This window comes from Oncorhynchus mykiss, chromosome 14 (assembly GCF_057628025.1).
Source record: "Oncorhynchus mykiss isolate SJ-2025 chromosome 14, ASM5762802v1, whole genome shotgun sequence".
Classification (NCBI taxonomy): Eukaryota; Metazoa; Chordata; class Actinopteri; order Salmoniformes; family Salmonidae; genus Oncorhynchus; species Oncorhynchus mykiss.
Genome location: NC_143035.1, coordinates 41,134,857 through 41,159,847, shown reverse-complemented (window position 1 = coordinate 41,159,847; position 24,991 = coordinate 41,134,857). Strand labels below are relative to the sequence as shown.

The 24,991-nt window shown below is 43.2% G+C and overlaps 1 protein-coding gene across 2 annotated transcripts in view; it reads left to right on the top strand.

The window, feature by feature from the left end:
- Window positions 1-24,991, top strand: part of ddx41 (DEAD-box helicase 41) — a 51,016-nt gene that overhangs the window by 11,498 nt on the left and 14,527 nt on the right. Inside the window, exons 9-11 of one of the 2 annotated variants that reach the window (XM_090198924.1) lie at window positions 14,926-15,062; window positions 16,102-16,264; window positions 23,068-23,199. In XM_090198924.1, the coding sequence (XP_090055050.1) occupies window positions 14,926-15,062; window positions 16,102-16,264; window positions 23,068-23,199 (432 nt within the window). Of the gene's footprint in view, window positions 1-11,935; window positions 12,766-14,925; window positions 15,063-16,101; window positions 16,265-23,067; window positions 23,200-24,991 lie in introns of those variants that run through there. The other variant, XM_090198925.1, reaches the window with a different exon arrangement.

Genomic DNA, 24,991 nt, shown 5'->3' with positions numbered 1-24,991 from the left:
TGTTTCTGATGTCCCTCTCCTCTCCCTACAGAGAGAGTTGGCTAAACAGACATTATATAATACTACTGTAATGTTTCTGATGTTCCTCTCCTCTCCCTACAGAGAGAGTTGGCTAAACAGACATTATATAATACTACTGTAATGTTTCTGATGTTCCTCTCCCTACAGAGAGAGTTGGCTAAACAGACATCATATAATACTACTGTAATGTTTCTGATGTTCCTCTCCCTACAGAGAGAGTTGGCTAAACAGACATTATATAATACTACTGTAATGTTTCTGATGTCCCTCTCCTCTCCCTACAGAGAGAGTTGGCTAAACAGACATTATATAATACTACTGTAATGTTTCTGATGCTCCTCTCCTCTCCCTACAGAGAGAGTTGGCTAAACAGACATTATATAATACTACTGTAATGTTTCTGATGTCCCTCTCCTCTCCCTACAGAGAGAGTTGGCTAAACAGACATCATATAATACTACTGTAATGTTTCTGATGTCCCTCTCCTCTCCCTACAGAGAGAGTTGGCTAAACAGACATTATATAATACTACTGTAATGTTTATGATGTTCCTCTCCCGACAGAGAGAGTTGGCTAAACAGACATTATATAATACTACTGTAATGTTTCTGATGTTCCTCTCCCTACAGAGAGAGTTGGCTAAACAGACATTATATAATACTACTGTAATGTTTCTGATGTTCCTCTCCTCTCCCTACAGAGAGAGTTGGCTAAACAGACATTATATAATACTACTGTAATGTTTCTGATGTCCCTCTCCTCTCCCTACAGAGAGAGTTGGCTAAACAGACATTATATAATACTACTGTAATGTTTCTGATGTCCCTCTCCCTACAGAGAGAGTTGGCTAAACAGACATTATATAATACTACTGTAATGTTTCTGATGCTCCTCTCCCTACAGAGAGAGTTGGCTAAACAGACATTATATAATACTACTGTAATGTTTCTGATGTTCCTCTCCTCTCCCGACAGAGAGAGTTGGCTAAACAGACATTATATAATACTACTGTAATGTTTCTGATGTTCCTCTCCTCTCCCTACAGAGAGAGTTGGCTAAACAGACATTATATAATACTACTGTAATGTTTCTGATGTCCCTCTCCCTACAGAGAGAGTTGGCTAAACAGACATTATATAATACTACTGTAATGTTTCTGATGTCCCTCTCCTCTCCCGACAGAGAGAGTTGGCTAAACAGACATCATATAATACTACTGTAATGTTTCTGATGTTCCTCTCCTCTCCCGACAGAGAGAGTTGGCTAAACAGACATCATATAATACTACTGTAATGTTTCTGATGCTCCTCTCCCTACAGAGAGAGTTGGCTAAACAGACATTATATAATACTACTGTAATGTTTCTGATGCTCCTCTCCCTACAGAGAGAGTTGGCTAAACAGACATTATATAATACTACTGTAATGTTTCTGATGTTCCTCTCCTCTCCCTACAGAGAGAGTTGGCTAAACAGACATTATATAATACTACTGTAATGTTTCTGATGTCCCTCTCCTCTCCCTACAGAGAGAGTTGGCTAAACAGACATTATATAATACTACTGTAATGTTTCTGATGTTCCTCTCCTCTCCCTACAGAGAGAGTTGGCTAAACAGACATTATATAATACTACTGTAATGTTTCTGATGTTCCTCTCCTCTCCCTACAGAGAGAGTTGGCTAAACAGACATCATATAATACTACTGTAATGTTTCTGATGCTCCTCTCCCTACAGAGAGAGTTGGCTAAACAGACATTATATAATACTACTGTAATGTTTCTGATGTCCCTCTCCTCTCCCTACAGAGAGAGTTGGCTAAACAGACCCACACCATCATATAATACTACTGTAATGTTTCTGATGTCCCTCTCCTCTCCCTACAGAGAGAGTTGGCTAAACAGACATCATATAATACTACTGTAATGTTTCTGATGTTCCTCTCCCTACAGAGAGAGTTGGCTAAACAGACCCACACCATCATATAATACTACTGTAATGTTTCTGATGTCCCTCTCCTCTCCCTACAGAGAGAGTTGGCTAAACAGACATCATATAATACTACTGTAATGTTTCTGATGTTCCTCTACCGACAGAGAGAGTTGGCTAAACAGACATTATATAATACTACTGTAATGTTTCTGATGCTCCTCTCCCTACAGAGAGAGTTGGCTAAACAGACATTATATAATACTACTGTAATGTTTCTGATGTCCCTCTCCTCTCCTTACAGAGAGAGTTGGCTAAACAGACATCATATAATACTACTGTAATGTTTCTGATGTCCCTCTCCTCTCCCGACAGAGAGAGTTGGCTAAACAGACATTATATAATACTACTGTAATGTTTCTGATGTACCTCTCCCGACAGAGAGAGTTGGCTAAACAGACATTATATAATACTACTGTAATGTTTCTGATGTTCCTCTCCTCTCCCGACAGAGAGAGTTGGCTAAACAGACATCATATAATACTACTGTAATGTTTCTGATGTCCCTCTCCTCTCCTTACAGAGAGAGTTGGCTAAACAGACATCATATAATACTACTCTAATGTTTATGATGTCCCTCTCCTCTCCCGACAGAGAGAGTTGGCTAAACAGACATCATATAATACTACTGTAATGTTTCTGATGCTCCTCTCCCTACAGAGAGAGTTGGCTAAACAGACATTATATAATACTACTGTAATGTTTCTGATGTCCCTCTCCTCTCCCTACAGAGAGAGTTGGCTAAACAGACATTATATAATACTACTCTAATGTTTATGATGTTCCTCTCCTCTCCCTACAGAGAGAGTTGGCTAAACAGACATTATATAATACTACTGTAATGTTTCTGATGTTCCTCTCCCGACAGAGAGAGTTGGCTAAACAGACATTATATAATACTACTGTAATGTTTCTGATGTCCCTCTCCTCACAGAGAGAGTTGGCTAAACAGACATCATATAATACTACTGTAATGTTTCTGATGTTCCTCTCCTCTCCCTACAGAGAGAGTTGGCTAAACAGACATTATATAATACTACTGTAATGTTTCTGATGTTCCTCTCCTCTCCTTACAGAGAGAGTTGGCTAAACAGACATCATATAATACTACTGTAATGTTTCTGATGTTCCTCTCCTCTCCCTACAGAGAGAGTTGGCTAAACAGACATTATATAATACTACTGTAATGTTTCTGATGTTCCTCTCCTCTCCCTACAGAGAGAGTTGGCTAAACAGACATTATATAATACTACTGTAATGTTTCTGATGTCCCTCTCCTCACAGAGAGAGTTGGCTAAACAGACATTATATAATACTACTGTAATGTTTCTGATGTTCCTCTCCTCTCCCTACAGAGAGAGTTGGCTAAACAGACATTATATAATACTACTGTAATGTTTCTGATGTCCCTCTCCTCTCCCTACAGAGAGAGTTGGCTAAACAGACATCATATAATACTACTGTAATGTTTCTGATGTCCCTCTCCTCTCCCGACAGAGAGAGTTGGCTAAACAGACATTATATAATACTACTGTAATGTTTCTGATGTTCCTCTCCTCTCCCTACAGAGAGAGTTGGCTAAACAGACATTATATAATACTACTGTAATGTTTCTGATGTCCCTCTCCCTACAGAGAGAGTTGGCTAAACAGACATTATATAATACTACTGTAATGTTTCTGATGTCCCTCTCCTCTCCCTACAGAGAGAGTTGGCTAAACAGACCCACACCATCATATAATACTACTGTAATGTTTCTGATGTCCCTCTCCTCTCCTTACAGAGAGAGTTGGCTAAACAGACATCATATAATACTACTGTAATGTTTCTGATGTCCCTCTCCTCTCCCGACAGAGAGAGTTGGCTAAACAGACATTATATAATACTACTGTAATGTTTCTGATGTTCCTCTCCCGACAGAGAGAGTTGGCTAAACAGACATTATATAATACTACTGTAATGTTTCTGATGTTCCTCTCCTCTCCCTACAGAGAGAGTTGGCTAAACAGACATTATATAATACTACTGTAATGTTTCTGATGTCCCTCTCCCTACAGAGAGAGTTGGCTAAACAGACATTATATAATACTACTGTAATGTTTCTGATGTTCCTCTCCTCTCCCTACAGAGAGAGTTGGCTAAACAGACATTATATAATACTACTGTAATGTTTCTGATGTTCCTCTCCTCTCCCTACAGAGAGAGTTGGCTAAACAGACATTATATAATACTACTGTAATGTTTCTGATGTTCCTCTCCTCTCCCTACAGAGAGAGTTGGCTAAACAGACATTATATAATACTACTGTAATGTTTCTGATGTCCCTCTCCTCTCCCTACAGAGAGAGTTGGCTAAACAGACATTATATAATACTACTGTAATGTTTCTGATGTTCCTCTCCTCTCCCTACAGAGAGAGTTGGCTAAACAGACATTATATAATACTACTGTAATGTTTCTGATGTCCCTCTCCTCTCCCTACAGAGAGAGTTGGCTAAACAGACATTATATAATACTACTGTAATGTTTCTGATGTTCCTCTCCTCTCCCTACAGAGAGAGTTGGCTAAACAGACATTATATAATACTACTGTAATGTTTCTGATGTTCCTCTACCGACAGAGAGAGTTGGCTAAACAGACATTATATAATACTACTGTAATGTTTCTGATGTTCCTCTCCCTACAGAGAGAGTTGGCTAAACAGACATTATATAATACTACTGTAATGTTTCTGATGTCCCTCTCCTCTCCCTACAGAGAGAGTTGGCTAAACAGACATTATATAATACTACTGTAATGTTTCTGATGTTCCTCTCCTCTCCCTACAGAGAGAGTTGGCTAAACAGACATTATATAATACTACTGTAATGTTTCTGATGTTCCTCTCCTCTCCCGACAGAGAGAGTTGGCTAAACAGACATTATATAATACTACTCTAATGTTTCTGATGTTCCTCTCCTCTCCCGACAGAGAGAGTTGGCTAAACAGACATTATATAATACTACTGTAATGTTTCTGATGCTCCTCTCCCTACAGAGAGAGTTGGCTAAACAGACATTATATAATACTACTGTAATGTTTCTAATGTCCCTCTCCTCTCCCTACAGAGAGAGTTGGCTAAACAGACATTATATAATACTACTGTAATGTTTCTGATGTCCCTCTCCTCTCCCGACAGAGAGAGTTGGCTAAACAGACATCATATAATACTACTGTAATGTTTCTGATGTCCCTCTCCTCTCCCTACAGAGAGAGTTGGCTAAACAGACATTATATAATACTACTGTAATGTTTCTGATGTCCCTCTCCCTACAGAGAGAGTTGGCTAAACAGACATTATATAATACTACTGTAATGTTTCTGATGTTCCTCTCCTCTCCCGACAGAGAGAGTTGGCTAAACAGACATTATATAATACTACTGTAATGTTTCTGATGTTCCTCTCCTCTCCCGACAGAGAGAGTTGGCTAAACAGACATTATATAATACTACTGTAATGTTTCTGATGTTCCTCTCCCTACAGAGAGAGTTGGCTAAACAGACATTATATAATACTACTGTAATGTTTCTAATGTCCCTCTCCTCTCCCTACAGAGAGAGTTGGCTAAACAGACATTATATAATACTACTGTAATGTTTCTGATGTTCCTCTCCTCTCCCTACAGAGAGAGTTGGCTAAACAGACATTATATAATACTACTGTAATGTTTCTGATGTTCCTCTCCTCTCCCGACAGAGAGAGTTGGCTAAACAGACATTATATAATACTACTGTAATGTTTCTGATGTTCCTCTCCCTACAGAGAGAGTTGGCTAAACAGACATTATATAATACTACTGTAATGTTTCTGATGTCCCTCTCCTCTCCCTACAGAGAGAGTTGGCTAAACAGACATTATATAATACTACTGTAATGTTTCTGATGTCCCTCTCCTCTCCCTACAGAGAGAGTTGGCTAAACAGACATTATATAATACTACTGTAATGTTTCTGATGTCCCTCTCCTCTCCCTACAGAGAGAGTTGGCTAAACAGACATTATATAATACTACTGTAATGTTTCTGATGTTCCTCTCCTCTCCCTACAGAGAGAGTTGGCTAAACAGACATTATATAATACTACTGTAATGTTTCTGATGCTCCTCTCCCTACAGAGAGAGTTGGCTAAACAGACATTATATAATACTACTGTAATGTTTCTGATGTCCCTCTCCTCTCCCTACAGAGAGAGTTGGCTAAACAGACATTATATAATACTACTGTAATGTTTCTAATGTCCCTCTCCTCTCCCGACAGAGAGAGTTGGCTAAACAGACATTATATAATACTACTGTAATGTTTCTGATGTCCCTCTCCTCTCCCTACAGAGAGAGTTGGCTAAACAGACATTATATAATACTACTGTAATGTTTCTGATGCTCCTCTCCCTACAGAGAGAGTTGGCTAAACAGACATTATATAATACTACTGTAATGTTTCTGATGTCCCTCTCCTCTCCCTACAGAGAGAGTTGGCTAAACAGACATTATATAATACTACTCTAATGTTTCTGATGTTCCTCTCCTCTCCCTACAGAGAGAGTTGGCTAAACAGACATTATATAATACTACTGTAATGTTTCTGATGTCCCTCTCCTCTCCCGACAGAGAGAGTTGGCTAAACAGACATTATATAATACTACTGTAATGTTTCTGATGTCCCTCTCCTCTCCCGACAGAGAGAGTTGGCTAAACAGACATCATATAATACTACTGTAATGTTTCTGATGTCCCTCTCCTCTCCCTACAGAGAGAGTTGGCTAAACAGACATTATATAATACTACTGTAATGTTTCTGTTGTTCCTCTCCTTACAGAGAGAGTTGGCTAAACAGACATTATATAATACTACTGTAATGTTTCTGATGTCCCTCTCCCTACAGAGAGAGTTGGCTAAACAGACATTATATAATACTACTGTAATGTTTCTGATGCTCCTCTCCTCTCCCTACAGAGAGAGTTGGCTAAACAGACATTATATAATACTACTGTAATGTTTCTGATGTTCCTCTACCGACAGAGAGAGTTGGCTAAACAGACATTATATAATACTACTGTAATGTTTCTGATGTTCCTCTCCCTACAGAGAGAGTTGGCTAAACAGACATTATATAATACTACTGTAATGTTTCTGATGTCCCTCTCCTCTCCCTACAGAGAGAGTTGGCTAAACAGACATTATATAATACTACTGTAATGTTTCTGATGTCCCTCTCCTCTCCTTACAGAGAGAGTTGGCTAAACAGACATTATATAATACTACTGTAATGTTTCTGATGCTCCTCTCCCTACAGAGAGAGTTGGCTAAACAGACATTATATAATACTACTGTAATGTTTCTGATGTCCCTCTCCTCTCCCTACAGAGAGAGTTGGCTAAACAGACATTATATAATACTACTGTAATGTTTCTGATGTCCCTCTCCTCTCCCGACAGAGAGAGTTGGCTAAACAGACATTATATAATACTACTGTAATGTTTCTGATGCTCCTCTCCCTACAGAGAGAGTTGGCTAAACAGACATTATATAATACTACTGTAATGTTTCTGATGTCCCTCTCCTCTCCCTACAGAGAGAGTTGGCTAAACAGACATTATATAATACTACTGTAATGTTTCTGATGTTCCTCTCCTCTCCCTACAGAGAGAGTTGGCTAAACAGACATTATATAATACTACTGTAATGTTTCTGATGTTCCTCTCCTCTCCCTACAGAGAGAGTTGGCTAAACAGACATCATATAATACTACTGTAATGTTTCTGATGCTCCTCTCCCTACAGAGAGAGTTGGCTAAACAGACATTATATAATACTACTGTAATGTTTCTGATGTTCCTCTCCTCTCCCTACAGAGAGAGTTGGCTAAACAGACATTATATAATACTACTGTAATGTTTCTGATGTCCCTCTCCTCTCCCTACAGAGAGAGTTGGCTAAACAGACATTATATAATACTACTGTAATGTTTCTGATGTCCCTCTCCTCTCCTTACAGAGAGAGTTGGCTAAACAGACATCATATAATACTACTGTAATGTTTCTGATGTCCCTCTCCTCTCCCGACAGAGAGAGTTGGCTAAACAGACATTATATAATACTACTGTAATGTTTCTGATGTACCTCTCCCGACAGAGAGAGTTGGCTAAACAGACATTATATAATACTACTGTAATGTTTCTGATGTTCCTCTCCTCTCCCGACAGAGAGAGTTGGCTAAACAGACATCATATAATACTACTGTAATGTTTCTGATGTCCCTCTCCTCTCCTTACAGAGAGAGTTGGCTAAACAGACATCATATAATACTACTCTAATGTTTATGATGTCCCTCTCCTCTCCCGACAGAGAGAGTTGGCTAAACAGACATCATATAATACTACTGTAATGTTTCTGATGCTCCTCTCCCTACAGAGAGAGTTGGCTAAACAGACATTATATAATACTACTGTAATGTTTCTGATGTCCCTCTCCTCTCCCTACAGAGAGAGTTGGCTAAACAGACATTATATAATACTACTCTAATGTTTATGATGTTCCTCTCCTCTCCCTACAGAGAGAGTTGGCTAAACAGACATTATATAATACTACTGTAATGTTTCTGATGTTCCTCTCCCGACAGAGAGAGTTGGCTAAACAGACATTATATAATACTACTGTAATGTTTCTGATGTCCCTCTCCTCACAGAGAGAGTTGGCTAAACAGACATCATATAATACTACTGTAATGTTTCTGATGTTCCTCTCCTCTCCCTACAGAGAGAGTTGGCTAAACAGACATTATATAATACTACTGTAATGTTTCTGATGTTCCTCTCCTCTCCTTACAGAGAGAGTTGGCTAAACAGACATCATATAATACTACTGTAATGTTTCTGATGTTCCTCTCCTCTCCCTACAGAGAGAGTTGGCTAAACAGACATTATATAATACTACTGTAATGTTTCTGATGTTCCTCTCCTCTCCCTACAGAGAGAGTTGGCTAAACAGACATTATATAATACTACTGTAATGTTTCTGATGTCCCTCTCCTCACAGAGAGAGTTGGCTAAACAGACATTATATAATACTACTGTAATGTTTCTGATGTTCCTCTCCTCTCCCTACAGAGAGAGTTGGCTAAACAGACATTATATAATACTACTGTAATGTTTCTGATGTCCCTCTCCTCTCCCTACAGAGAGAGTTGGCTAAACAGACATTATATAATACTACTGTAATGTTTCTGATGTTCCTCTCCTCTCCCGACAGAGAGAGTTGGCTAAACAGACATCATATAATACTACTGTAATGTTTCTGATGTCCCTCTCCTCTCCCGACAGAGAGAGTTGGCTAAACAGACATTATATAATACTACTGTAATGTTTCTGATGTTCCTCTCCTCTCCCTACAGAGAGAGTTGGCTAAACAGACATTATATAATACTACTGTAATGTTTCTGATGTCCCTCTCCCTACAGAGAGAGTTGGCTATACAGACATTATATAATACTACTGTAATGTTTCTGATGTCCCTCTCCTCTCCCTACAGAGAGAGTTGGCTAAACAGACATTATATAATACTACTGTAATGTTTCTGATGTCCCTCTCCCTACAGAGAGAGTTGGCTAAACAGACATTATATAATACTACTGTAATGTTTCTGATGTCCCTCTCCTCTCCCTACAGAGAGAGTTGGCTAAACAGACCCACACCATCATATAATACTACTGTAATGTTTCTGATGTCCCTCTCCTCTCCTTACAGAGAGAGTTGGCTAAACAGACATCATATAATACTACTGTAATGTTTCTGATGTCCCTCTCCTCTCCCGACAGAGAGAGTTGGCTAAACAGACATTATATAATACTACTGTAATGTTTCTGATGTTCCTCTCCCGACAGAGAGAGTTGGCTAAACAGACATTATATAATACTACTGTAATGTTTCTGATGTTCCTCTCCTCTCCCTACAGAGAGAGTTGGCTAAACAGACATTATATAATACTACTGTAATGTTTCTGATGTCCCTCTCCCTACAGAGAGAGTTGGCTAAACAGACATTATATAATACTACTGTAATGTTTCTGATGTTCCTCTCCTCTCCCTACAGAGAGAGTTGGCTAAACAGACATTATATAATACTACTGTAATGTTTCTGATGTCCCTCTCCCTACAGAGAGAGTTGGCTAAACAGACATTATATAATACTACTGTAATGTTTCTGATGTCCCTCTCCTCTCCCGACAGAGAGAGTTGGCTAAACAGACATTATATAATACTACTGTAATGTTTCTGATGTCCCTCTCCTCTCCCGACAGAGAGAGTTGGCTAAACAGACATTATATAATAATACTGTAATGTTTCTGATGTTCCTCTCCTCTCCCTACAGAGAGAGTTGGCTAAACAGACATTATATAATACTACTGTAATGTTTCTGATGTTCCTCTCCTCTCCCTACAGAGAGAGTTGGCTAAACAGACATTATATAATACTACTGTAATGTTTCTGATGTCCCTCTCCTCTCCCTACAGAGAGAGTTGGCTAAACAGACATTATATAATACTACTGTAATGTTTCTGATGTTCCTCTCCTCTCCCTACAGAGAGAGTTGGCTAAACAGACATTATATAATACTACTGTAATGTTTCTGATGTTCCTCTACCGACAGAGAGAGTTGGCTAAACAGACATTATATAATACTACTGTAATGTTTCTGATGTTCCTCTCCCTACAGAGAGAGTTGGCTAAACAGACATTATATAATACTACTGTAATGTTTCTGATGTCCCTCTCCCTACAGAGAGAGTTGGCTAAACAGACATTATATAATACTACTGTAATGTTTCTGATGTCCCTCTCCTCTCCCTACAGAGAGAGTTGGCTAAACAGACATTATATAATACTACTGTAATGTTTCTGATGTTCCTCTCCTCTCCCTACAGAGAGAGTTGGCTAAACAGACATTATATAATACTACTGTAATGTTTCTGATGTTCCTCTCCTCTCCCGACAGAGAGAGTTGGCTAAACAGACATTATATAATACTACTCTAATGTTTCTGATGTTCCTCTCCTCTCCCGACAGAGAGAGTTGGCTAAACAGACATTATATAATACTACTGTAATGTTTCTGATGCTCCTCTCCCTACAGAGAGAGTTGGCTAAACAGACATTATATAATACTACTGTAATGTTTCTAATGTCCCTCTCCTCTCCCTACAGAGAGAGTTGGCTAAACAGACATTATATAATACTACTGTAATGTTTCTGATGTCCCTCTCCTCTCCCGACAGAGAGAGTTGGCTAAACAGACATCATATAATACTACTGTAATGTTTCTGATGTCCCTCTCCTCTCCCTACAGAGAGAGTTGGCTAAACAGACATTATATAATACTACTGTAATGTTTCTGATGCTCCTCTCCCTACAGAGAGAGTTGGCTAAACAGACATTATATAATACTACTCTAATGTTTCTGATGTTCCTCTCCTCTCCCTACAGAGAGAGTTGGCTAAACAGACATTATATAATACTACTGTAATGTTTCTGATGTCCCTCTCCTCTCCCGACAGAGAGAGTTGGCTAAACAGACATTATATAATACTACTGTAATGTTTCTGATGTCCCTCTCCCTACAGAGAGAGTTGGCTAAACAGACATTATATAATACTACTGTAATGTTTCTGATGTTCCTCTCCTCTCCCGACAGAGAGAGTTGGCTAAACAGACATTATATAATACTACTGTAATGTTTCTGATGTTCCTCTCCTCTCCCGACAGAGAGAGTTGGCTAAACAGACATTATATAATACTACTGTAATGTTTCTGATGTTCCTCTCCCTACAGAGAGAGTTGGCTAAACAGACATTATATAATACTACTGTAATGTTTCTAATGTCCCTCTCCTCTCCCTACAGAGAGAGTTGGCTAAACAGACCCACACCATCATAGAATACTACTGTAATGTTTCTGATGTCCCTCTCCTCTCCCTACAGAGAGAGTTGGCTAAACAGACATTATATAATACTACTGTAATGTTTCTGATGTCCCTCTCCTCTCCCTACAGAGAGAGTTGGCTAAACAGACATTATATAATACTACTGTAATGTTTCTGATGTTCCTCTCCTCTCCCTACAGAGAGAGTTGGCTAAACAGACATTATATAATACTACTGTAATGTTTCTGATGTTCCTCTCCTCTCCCGACAGAGAGAGTTGGCTAAACAGACATTATATAATACTACTGTAATGTTTCTGATGTTCCTCTCCCTACAGAGAGAGTTGGCTAAACAGACATTATATAATACTACTGTAATGTTTCTGATGTCCCTCTCCTCTCCCTACAGAGAGAGTTGGCTAAACAGACATTATATAATACTACTGTAATGTTTCTGATGTCCCTCTCCTCTCCCTACAGAGAGAGTTGGCTAAACAGACATTATATAATACTACTCTAATGTTTCTGATGTTCCTCTCCTCTCCCTACAGAGAGAGTTGGCTAAACAGACATTATATAATACTACTGTAATGTTTCTGATGTCCCTCTCCTCTCCCGACAGAGAGAGTTGGCTAAACAGACATTATATAATACTACTGTAATGTTTCTGATGTCCCTCTCCTCTCCCGACAGAGAGAGTTGGCTAAACAGACATCATATAATACTACTGTAATGTTTCTGATGTCCCTCTCCTCTCCCTACAGAGAGAGTTGGCTAAACAGACATTATATAATACTACTGTAATGTTTCTGATGTCCCTCTCCCTACAGAGAGAGTTGGCTAAACAGACATTATATAATACTACTGTAATGTTTCTGATGCTCCTCTCCTTACAGAGAGAGTTGGCTAAACAGACATTATATAATACTACTGTAATGTTTCTGATGTCCCTCTCCTCTCCCTACAGAGAGAGTTGGCTAAACAGACATTATATAATACTACTGTAATGTTTCTGATGTCCCTCTCCTCTCCCTACAGAGAGAGTTGGCTAAACAGACATTATATAATACTACTATAATGTTTCTGATGCTCCTCTCCCTACAGAGAGAGTTGGCTAAACAGACATTATATAATACTACTGTAATGTTTCTGATGCTCCTCTCCCTACAGAGAGAGTTGGCTAAACAGACATTATATAATACTACTGTAATGTTTCTGATGTCCCTCTCCTTACAGAGAGAGTTGGCTAAACAGACATTATATAATACTACTGTAATGTTTCTGATGCTCCTCTCCCTACAGAGAGAGTTGGCTAAACAGACATTATATAATACTACTGTAATGTTTCTGATGTTCCTCTCCTCTCCCTACAGAGAGAGTTGGCTAAACAGACATTATATAATACTACTGTAATGTTTCTGATGTCCCTCTCCTCTCCCGACAGAGAGAGTTGGCTAAACAGACATTATATAATACTACTGTAATGTTTCTGATGCTCCTCTCCCTACAGAGAGAGTTGGCTAAACAGACATTATATAATACTACTGTAATGTTTATGATGTCCCTCTCCTTACAGAGAGAGTTGGCTAAACAGACATTATATAATACTACTGTAATGTTTCTGATGTCCCTCTCCCTACAGAGAGAGTTGGCTAAACAGACATTATATAATACTACTGTAATGTTTCTGATGTCCCTCTCCTCTCCCGACAGAGAGAGTTGGCTAAACAGACATTATATAATACTACTGTAATGTTTCTGATGTCCCTCTCCCTACAGAGAGAGTTGGCTAAACAGACATTATATAATACTACTGTAATGTTTCTGATGTCCCTCTCCTCTCCCTACAGAGAGAGTTGGCTAAACAGACATTATATAATACTACTGTAATGTTTCTGATGTTCCTCTCCTCTCCCTACAGAGAGAGTTGGCTAAACAGACATTATATAATACTACTGTAATGTTTCTGATGTTCCTCTCCTCTCCCTACAGAGAGAGTTGGCTAAACAGACATTATATAATACTACTGTAATGTTTCTGATGTTCCTCTCCTCTCCCTACAGAGAGAGTTGGCTAAACAGACATCATATAATACTACTGTAATGTTTCTGATGTCCCTCTCCTCTCCCTACAGAGAGAGTTGGCTAAACAGACATTATATAATACTACTGTAATGTTTCTGATGTCCCTCTCCTCTCCCGACAGAGAGAGTTGGCTAAACAGACATTATATAATACTACTGTAATGTTTCTGATGTCCCTCTCCTCTCCCGACAGAGAGAGTTGGCTAAACAGACATTATATAATACTACTGTAATGTTTCTGATGTCCCTCTCCTCTCCCGACAGAGAGAGTTGGCTAAACAGACATTATATAATACTACTGTAATGTTTCTGATGTCCCTCTCCTCTCCCGACAGAGAGAGTTGGCTAAACAGACATTATATAATACTACTGTAATGTTTCTGATGTCCCTCTCCTCTCCCGACAGAGAGAGTTGGCTAAACAGACATTATATAATACTACTGTAATGTTTCTGATGTCCCTCTCCTCTCCCTACAGAGAGAGTTGGCTAAACAGACATTATATAATACTACTATAATGTTTCTGATGTTCCTCTCCTCTCCCTACAGAGAGAGTTGGCTAAACAGACATTATATAATACTACTGTAATGTTTCTGATGTTCCTCTCCTCTCCCGACAGAGAGAGTTGGCTAAACAGACATTATATAATACTACTATAATGTTTCTGATGTTCCTCTCCCTACAGAGAGAGTTGGCTAAACAGACATTATATAATACTACTATAATGTTTCTGATGCTCCTCTCCCTACAGAGAGAGTTGGCTAAACAGACATCATATAATACTACTGTAATGTTTCTGATGCTCCTCTCCCGACAGAGAGAGTTGGCTAAACAGACATTATATAATACTACTGTAATGTTTCTGATGTCCCTCTCCTCTCCCTACAGAGAGAGTTGGCTAAACAGACCCACACCATCATAGAATACTACTGTAAGCTGCTGGAGGAAGAAGGGGCTCCACATATGAGATCAGTCCTCTGTATAGGAGGCATGTCTGTCAAAGACCAGATGGAGGTGGTCAAACAGTAAGTACTCTGAACCAGTCAGCCAGCCAGTCAACTAGTCAGTCAGCCAGTCAACTAGTCAGCCAGCCAGTCAACTAGTCAGCCAGCCAGTCAACTAGCCAGTCAGCTAGCCAGTCAGCCAGCCAGTCAGCTAGTCAGCCAGCCAGTCAACTAGTCAGCCAGCCAGTCAACTAGTCAGCCAGCCAGTCAACTAGTCAGCCAGCCAGTCAACTAGTCAGTCAGCCAGTCAGCTAGCCAGTCAGCCAGCCAGTCAACTAGTCAGCCAGCTAGTCAACTAGTCAGTCAGCCAGTCAACTAGTCAGTCAGCCAGTCAGCTAGCCAGTCAGCCAGCCAGTCAACTAGTCAGCCAGCTAGTCAACTAGTCAGCCAGCCTGTCAACTAGTCATCCAGCCTGTCAACTAGCCAGTCAGCCAGCCAGTCAACCAGCCAGTCAGCCAGCCAGTCAACCAGCCAGTCAGCCAGCCAGTCAACCAGCCAGTCAACTAGCCAGTCAGCCAGCCAGTCAACTAGTCAGCCAGCCAGTCAACTAGTCAGCCAGCCAGCTAGTCAACTAGTCAGCCAGCTAGTCAACTAGCCAGCCAGTCAACTAGTCAGCCAGCTAGTCAGCCAGCCAGTCAGCTAGTCAACTAGTCAGCCAGCCAGTCACCTAGTCAACTAGTCAGCCAGTCAACTAGCCAGCCAGTCAACTAGTCGGTAAGCTAGCCAGTCAGTCAACTAGTCAGTCAGCTAGTCCGCCAGTCAACTAGTCAGCCAGTTATCTAGTCAGCCAGTTATCTAGTCAGCCAGTCAACTAGTCAGCCAGTCAACTAGTCAGTCAACTAGTCAGCCAGTCAACTAGTCAGTCAGCTAGCCAGTCAGTCAACTAGTCAGTCAGCTAGCCAGTCAGTCAACTAGTCAGTAAGCTAGCCAGTCAGTCAACTAGTCAGTCAACTAGTCAGTCAGCTGCTAGTCAGCCGTCAACTAGTCAGTCAGTCAGCAGTCAGTCAGCTGTGTTAGGGCCAGTTTGACCCCTGACCCTGTTGAACTCTGTGTTTTGTAGTGGTGTCCACATGATGGTGGCGACCCCCGGCCGTCTGATGGACCTGTTGCAGAAGAAGATGATCAGTCTGGATATATGTCGTTATCTGGCTCTAGACGAGGCTGACCGAATGATAGACATGGGCTTCGAAGAAGACATCAGAACTATCTTCTCCTACTTTAAGGTATGGATATAAACTGGTTTAAACCAGTTGGATATAAACTGGTTTAAACCAGTTCTGGACACGAGGGGGCATTTTAACCCCAGATCGCTCCTGAACACATTACAACATATCACTGTTTCTGTGTAGTGACGACTAGTGGTATGTTTTCTAACTGAACCAAACAGCAATGCTTTTAACATCACCCTTTATACCTCAACTAACCGGTACCCCCTGTATATAGCCTCCACATTGACTCTGTACCGGTACCCCCTGTATATAGCCTCCACATTGACTCTGTACCGGTACCCCCTGTATATAGCCTCCACATTGACTCTGTACCGGTACCCTCTGTATATAGCCTCCACATTGACTCTGTACTGGTACCCCCTGTATATAGTCTCCACATTGACTCTGTACCGGTACCCCCTGTATATAGCCTCCACATTGACTCTGTACCGTAATACCCTGTATATAGCCTCCACATTGACTCTGTACCGTAATACCCTGTATATAGCCTCCACATTGACTCTGTACCGGTACCCTCTGTATATAGCCTCCACATTGACTCTGTACCGTAACACCCTGTATATAGCCTCCACATTGACTCTGTACCGTAATACCCTGTATATAGCCTCCACATTGACTCTGTACCGTAATACCCTGCATATAGCCTCCACATTGACTCTGTACCGGTACCCCCTGTATATTGCCCCCACATTGACTCTGTACCGGTACCCCCTGTATATAGCCTCCACATTGACTCTGTACAGTAATACCCTGTATATAGCCTCCACATTGACTCTGTACCAGTACCCCCTGTATATAGCCTCCACATTGACTCTGTACCGGTACCCCCTGTATATAGCCTCCACATTGACTCTGTACTGGTACCCCCTGTATATAGCCTCCACATTGACTCTGTACCGGTACCCCCTGTATATAGCCTCCACATTGACTCTGTACCGGTACCCCCTGTATATAGCCTCCACATTGACTCTGTACCGGTACCCCCTGTATATAGCCTCCACATTGACTCTGTACTGGTACCCCCTGTATATAGCCTCCACATTGACTCTGTACCGGTACCCCCTGTATATAGCCTCCACATTGACTCTGTACTGGTACCCCCTGTATATAGCCTCCACATTGACTCTGTACCGTAATACCCTGTATATAGCCTCCACATTGACTCTACCATAATACCCTGTATATAGCCTCCACATTGACTCTGTACCGTAATACCCTGTATATAGCCTCCACATTGACTCTGTACCGGTACCCCCTGTATATAGCCTCCACATTGACTCTGTACCGGTACCCCCTGTATATAGCCTCCACATTGACTCTGTACTGGTACCCCCTGTATATAGCCTCCACATTGACTCTGTACCAGTACCCCCTGTATATAGCCTCCATATTGACTCTGTACCGTAACACCCTGTATATAGTCTCCACATTGACTCTGTACCGGTACCCCTTGTATGTAGCCTCCACGTTGACTCTGTACCGTAACACCCTGTATATAGCCTCCACATTGACTCTGTACCGGTACCCCCTGTATATAGCCTCCACATTGACTCTGTACCGGTACCCCCTGTATATAGCCTCCACTTTGACTCTGTACCGTAATACCCTGTATATAGTCTCCACATTGACTCTGTACCGTAATACCCTGTATATAGCCTCCACATTGACTCTGTACCGTAATACCCTGTATATAGCCTCCACATTGACTCTGTACCGGTACCCCCTGTATATAGCCTCCACATTGACTCTGTACCGGTAGCCCCTGTATATAGCCTCCACATTGACTCTGTACCGGTACCCCCTGTATATAGTCTCCACATTGACTCTGTACCGTACCCCCTGTATATAGCCTCCACATTGACTCTGTACCGTACCCCCTGTATATAGCCTCCATATTGACTCTGTACCGGTACCCCCTGTATATAGCCCCCACATTGACTCTGTACCGTACCCCCTGTATATAGCCTCCATATTGACTCTGTACCGGTACCCCCTGTATATAGCCTCCACATTGACTCTGTACCGTACCCCCTGTATATAGCCTCCATATTGACTCTGTAACGGTACCCCCTGTATATAGCCTCCATATTGACTCTGTACCGGTACCCCTGTATATAGTCTCCACATTGACTCTGTACCGTACCCCCTGTATATAGCCTCCACATTGACTCTGTACTGGTACCCCCTGTATATAGCCTCCACATTGACTCTGTACCGTACCCCCTGTATATAGCCTCCATATTGACTCTGTAACGGTACCCCCTGTATATAGCCTCCACATTGACTCTGTACTGGTACCCCCTGTATATAGCCTCCACATTGACTCTGTACCGTACCCCCTGTATATAGCCTCCATATTGACTCTGTACCGTAACACCCTGTATATAGCCTCCACATTGACTCTGTACTGGTACACCCTGTATAGAGCCTCCACATTGACTCTGTACCGGTACCCTCTGTATATAGCCTCCACATTGACTCTGTACTGGTCCCCCCTGTATATAGCCTCCACATTGACTCTGTACTGGTACCCCCTGTATATATTCTCCACAGTGACTCTGTACCGGTACCCTCTGTATATAGTCTCCACATTGACTCTGTACCAGTACCCCTGTATATAGTCTCCACATTGACTCTGTACAGTAATACCCTGTATATAGCCTCCACATCGACTCAGTACCGGTACCACCTGTATATAGTCTCCACAGTGACTCTGTACCGGTACCCTCTGTATATAGCCTCTACATTGACTCTGTACCGGTACCCCCTGTATATAGCCTCCACATTGACTCTGTACTGATACACCCTGTATATAGCCTGCACATTGACTCTGTACCGGTACCCCCTGTATATAGCCTCCACATTGACTCTGTACCAGTACCCCCTGTATATAGCCTCTACATTGACTCTGTACCGGTACCCCCTGTATATAGCCTCCACATTGACTCTGTACCGGTACCCCCTGTATATAGCCTCTACATTGACTCTGTACCGGTACCCCCTGTATATAGCCTCTACATTGACTCTGTACCGGTACCCACTGTATATAGTCTCCACATTGACTCTGTACCGGTACCCCCTGTATATAGCCTCCACATTGACTCTGTACCGGTACCCCCTGTATGCAGCCTCCACATTGACTCTGTACTGATACCCCCTGTATATAGCCTCTACATTGACTCTGTACCGGTACCCCCTGTATATAGCCTCCACATTGACTCTGTACCGGTACCCCCTGTATATAGCCTCCACATTGACTCTGTACTGGTACCCCCTGTATATAGCCTCCACATTGACTCTACCATAATACCCTGTATATAGCCTCTACATTGACTCTGTACCGGTACCCCCTGTATATAGCCTCCACATTGACTCTGTACCGGTACCCACTGTATATAGTCTCCACATTGACTCTGTACCGGTACCCCCTGTATATAGCCTCCACATTGACTCTGTACCAGTACCCCCTGTATATAGCCTCCACATTGACTCTGTACCGGTACCCCCTGTATATAGCCTCCACATTGACTCTGTACCGGTACCCCCTGTATATAGCCTCCACATTGACTCTGTACCGGTACCCCCTGTATATAGCCTCCACATTGACTCTGTACTGGTACCCCCTGTATATAGCCTCCACATTGACTCTGTACCGGTACCCCCTGTATATAGCCTCCACATTGACTCTGGACTGGTACCCCCTGTATGCAGCCTCCACATTGACTCTGTACTGATACCCCCTGTATATAGCCTCTACATTGACTCTGTACCGGTACCCCCTGTATATAGCCTCCACATTGACTCTGGACTGGTACCCCCTGTATATAGCCTCCACATTGACTCTGTACCGGTACCCCCTGTATATAGCCTCTACATTGACTCTGTACCGGTACCCCCTGTATATAGCCTCCACATTGACTCTGTACCATAACACCCTGTATATAGCCTCCACATTGACTCTGTACCGGTACACCCTGTATATAGCCTCCACATTGACTCTGTACCGGTACCCCCTGTATATAGCCTCCACATTGACTCTGTACCATAACACCCTGTATATAGCCTCCACATTGACTCTGTACCGGTACCCCCTGTATATAGCCTCCACATTGACTCTGTACCAGTACCCCCTGTATATAGTCTCCACATTGACTCTGTACCGGTACCCCCTGTATATAGCCTCCACATTGACTCTGTACCAGTACCCCCTGTATATAGCCTCCACATTGACTCTGTACCGGTACCCCCTGTATATAGCCTCCACATTGACTCTGTACCGGTACCCCCTGTATATAGCCTCCACATTGACTCTGTACCGGTACCCCCTGTATATAGTCTCCACATTGACTCTGTACCGGTACCCCCTGTATATAGCCTCCACATTGACTCTGTACTGGTACCCCCTGTATATAGCCTCCACATTGACTCTGTACCGGTACCCCCTGTATATAGCCTCCACATTGACTCTGTACCGTAATACCCTGTATATAGCCTCCACATTGACTCTGTACCGTAATACCCTGTATATAGCCTCCACATTGACTCTGTACCGGTACCCCCTGTATATAGCCTCCACATTGACTCTGTACCGGTACCCCCTGTATATAGTCTCCACATTGACTCTGTACCGGTACCCCCTGTCTATAGCCTCCACATTGACTCTGTACCGGTACCCTCTGTATATAGCCTCCACATTGACTCTGTACCGGTGCCCCCTGTATATAGCCTCCACATTGACTCTGTACCGTAATACCCTGTATATAGCCTCCACATTGACTCTGTACCGTACCCCCTGTATATAGCCTCCACATTGACTCTGTACCGTAATACCCTGTATATAGCCTCCACATTGACTCTGTACCGTAATACCCTGTCTATAGCCTCCACATTGACTCTGTACCTGTACCCTCTGTATATAGCCTCCACATTGACTCTGTACCGGTACCCTCTGTATATAGCCTCCACATTGACTCTGTACCGGTACCCCCTGTATATAGCCTCCACATTGACTCTGTACCGGTACCCCCTGTCTATAGCCTCTACATTGACTCTGTACCGGTACCCTCTGTATATAGCCTCCACATTGACTCTGTACCGGTACCCCCTGTATATAGCCTCCACATTGACTCTGTACTGGTACCCTCTGTATATAGCCTCCACATTGACTCTGTACCGGTACCCCCTGTATATAGTCTCCACATTGACTCTGTACTGGTACCCCTGTATATAGCCTCTACACTGACTCTGTACCGGTACCCCCTGTATATAGCCTCCACATTGACTCTGTACCGTAATACCCTGTATATAGCCTCCACATTGACTCTGTACCGGTACCCCCTGTCTATAGCCTCCACATTGACTCTGTACTGGTACACCCTGTATATAGCCTCCACATTGACTCTGTACCGTAATACCCTGTATATAGCCTCCACATTGACTCTGTACCGGTACCCCCTGTCTATAGCCTCCACATTGACTCTGTACTGGTACACCCTGTATATAGCCTCCACATTGACTCTGTACCGGTACCCCCTGTCTATAGCCTCCACATTGACTCTGTACCGGTACCCCCTGTATATAGCCTCCACATTGACTCTGTAACGGTACCCCCTGTATATAGCCTCCACATTGACTCTGTACTGGTACCCTCTGTATATAGCCTCCACATTGACTCTGTACCGGTACCCCCTGTATATAGCCTCCACATTGACTCTGTACCGGTACCCCCTGTATATAGTCTCCACATTGACTCTGTACCGGTACCCCCTGTATATAGCCTCCACATTGACTCTGTACCGTAACACCCTGTATATAGCCTCCACATTGACTCTGTACCGTAATACCCTGTATATAGCCTCCACATTGACTCTGTACCGGTACCCCCTGTATATAGCCTCCACATTGACTCTGTACCGGTACCCTCTGTATATAGCCTCCACATTGACTCTGTACCGGTACCCCCTGTATATAGCCTCCACATTGACTCTGTACCGTAATACCCTGTATATAGCCTCCACATTGACTCGATACTGTAATACCCTGTATATAGCCTCCACATTGACTCTGTACCGGTACCCTCTGTATATAGCCTCCACATTGACTCTGTACCGGTACCCCCTGTCTATAGCCTCCACATTGACTCTGTACTGGTACACCCTGTATATAGCCTCCACATTGACTCTGTACCGGTACCCCCTGTCTATAGCCTCCACATTGACTCTGTACTGGTACACCCTGTATAGAGCCTCCACATTGACTCTGTACCGGTACCCCCTGTCTATAGCCTCCACATTGACTCTGTACTGGTACACCCTGTATATAGCCTCCACATTGACTCTGTACCGGTACCCCCTGTATATAGCCTCCACATTGACTCTGTACTGGTACCCTCTGTATATAGCCTCCGCATTGACTCTGTACCGGTACCCCCTGTATATAGTCTCCACATTGACTCTGTACCGGTACCCCCTGTCTATAGCCTCCACATTGACTCTGTACCGGTACCCTCTGTATATAGCCTCCACATTGACTCTGTACCGGTACCCCCTGTATATAGCCTCCACATTGACTCTGTACTGTAATACCCTGTATATAGCCTCCACATTGACTCTGTACCGGTACCCCCTGTCAATAGCCTCCACATTGACTCTGTACCGGTACCCCCTGTCTATAGCCTCGCTATTGTTATTTTACTGCTGCTCTTAAAATGATTTGTTACTTTTATTTTCTATTTACTTATATATTTTTTACACTGTAAGTTCTATCTGCGTGTGAATCAAATTTGATTTGATTTGCAGGGCCAGAGACAAACTCTTCTGTTTAGTGCCACCATGCCCAAGAAGATCCAGAACTTTGCCAAGAGTGCCCTGGTCAAACCCATCACCATCAACGTGGGCCGGGCCGGCGCTGCCAGCCTGGACGTCATTCAGGTACAACACACCAGCAGAAAATATCCGTCCCAAATACTGTAGCACCCTCTTCCCTATAATGTGCACTCCCTGGTCTAGGTAGTACCCTGCCTGGTCTAAAGTAGTGTCCTGCCTGGTCTAAAGTAGTGCCCTGCCTGGCCTAAAGTAGTGCCCTGCCTGGTCTAAAGTAGTGCCCTGCCTGGTCTAAAGTAGTGCCCTGCCTGGTCTAAAGTAGTGCACTGCCTGGCCTAAAGTAGTGCCCTGCCTGGTCTAAAGTAGTGCCCTGCCTGGTCTAAAGTAGTGCCCTGCCTGGTCTAAAGTAGTGCCCTGCCTGGTCTAAAGTAGTGCCCTGCCTGGTCTAAAGTAGTGCCCTGCCTGGTCTAAAGTAGTGCCCTGCCTGGTCTAAAGTAGTGCCCTGCCTGGTCTAAAGTAGTGCCCTGCCTGGTCTAAAGTAGTGCCCTGCCTGGTCTAAAGTAGTACCCTGCCTGGTCTAAAGTAGTGCCCTGCCTGGTCTAAAGTAGTGCCCTGCCTGGTATAAAGTAGTACCCTGCCTAGTCTAAAGTAGTGCCCTGCCTGGCCTAAAGTAGTGCCCTGCCTGGCCTAAAGTAGTGCCCTGCCTGGCCTAAAGTAGTGCCCTGCCTGGCCTAAAGTAGTGCCCTGCCTGGTCTAAAGTAGTGCCCTGCCTGGTCTAAAGTAGTGCCCTGCCTGGTCTAAAGTAGTGCCCTGCCTGGTCTAAAGTAGTACCCTGCCTGGTCTAAAGTAGTGCCCTGCCTGGTCTAAAGTAGTACCCTGCCTAGTCTAAAGTAGTGCCCTGCCTGGCCTAAAGTAGTGCCCTGCCTGGCCTAAAGTAGTGCCCTGCCTGGCCTAAAGTAGTGCCCTGCCTGGTCTAAAGTAGTGCCCTGCCTGGTCTAAAGTAGTGCCCTGCCTGGTCTAAAGTAGTGCCCTGCCTGGTCTAAAGTAGTGCCCTGCCTGGTCTAAAGTAGTGCACTGCCTAGTCTAAAGTAGTGCCCTGCCTGGTCTAAAGTAGTGCCCTGCCTGGCCTAAAGTAGTGCCCTGCCTGGTCTAAAGTAGTGCCCTGCCTGGTCTAAAGTAGTGCCCTGCCTGGTCTAAAGTAGTGCCCTGCCTGGTCTAAAGTAGTGCCCTGCCTGGTCTAAAGTAGTGCACTACTTGGTCTAAAGTAGTGCCCTGCCTGGTCTAAAGTAGTGCCCTGCCTGGTCTAAAGTAGTGCCCTGCCTGGTCTAAAGTAGTGCACTACTTGGTCTAAAGTAGTGCCCTGCCTGGTCTAAAGTAGTGCCCTGCCTGGTCTAAAGTAGTGCCCTGCCTGGTCTACAGTAGTGCCCTGTCTGGTCTAAAGTAGTGCACTACTTGGTCTAAAGTAGTGCCCTGTCTGGTCTAAAGTAGTGCACTACTTGGTCTAAAGTAGTGCACTACTTGGTCTAAAGTAGTGCCCTGTCTGGTCTAAAGTAGTGCCCTGTCTGGTCTAAAGTAGTGCACTACTTGGTCTAAAGTAGTGCCCTGCCTGGTCTAAAGTAGTGCCCTGTCTGGTCTAAAGTAGTGCCCTGCCTGGTCTAAAGTAGTGCCCTGCCTGGTCTAAAGTAGTGCCCTGCCTGGTCTAAAGTAGTGCCCTGCCTGGTCTAAAGTAGTGCCCTGCCTGGTCTAAAGTAGTGCCCTGCCTGGCCTAAAGTAGTGCCCTGCCTGGTCTAAAGTAGTGCCCTGCCTGGTCTAAAGTAGTGCCCTGCCTGGTCTAAAGTAGTGCCCTGCCTGGTCTAAAGTAGTGCCCTGCCTGGTCTAAAGTAGTGCCCTGCCTGGTCTA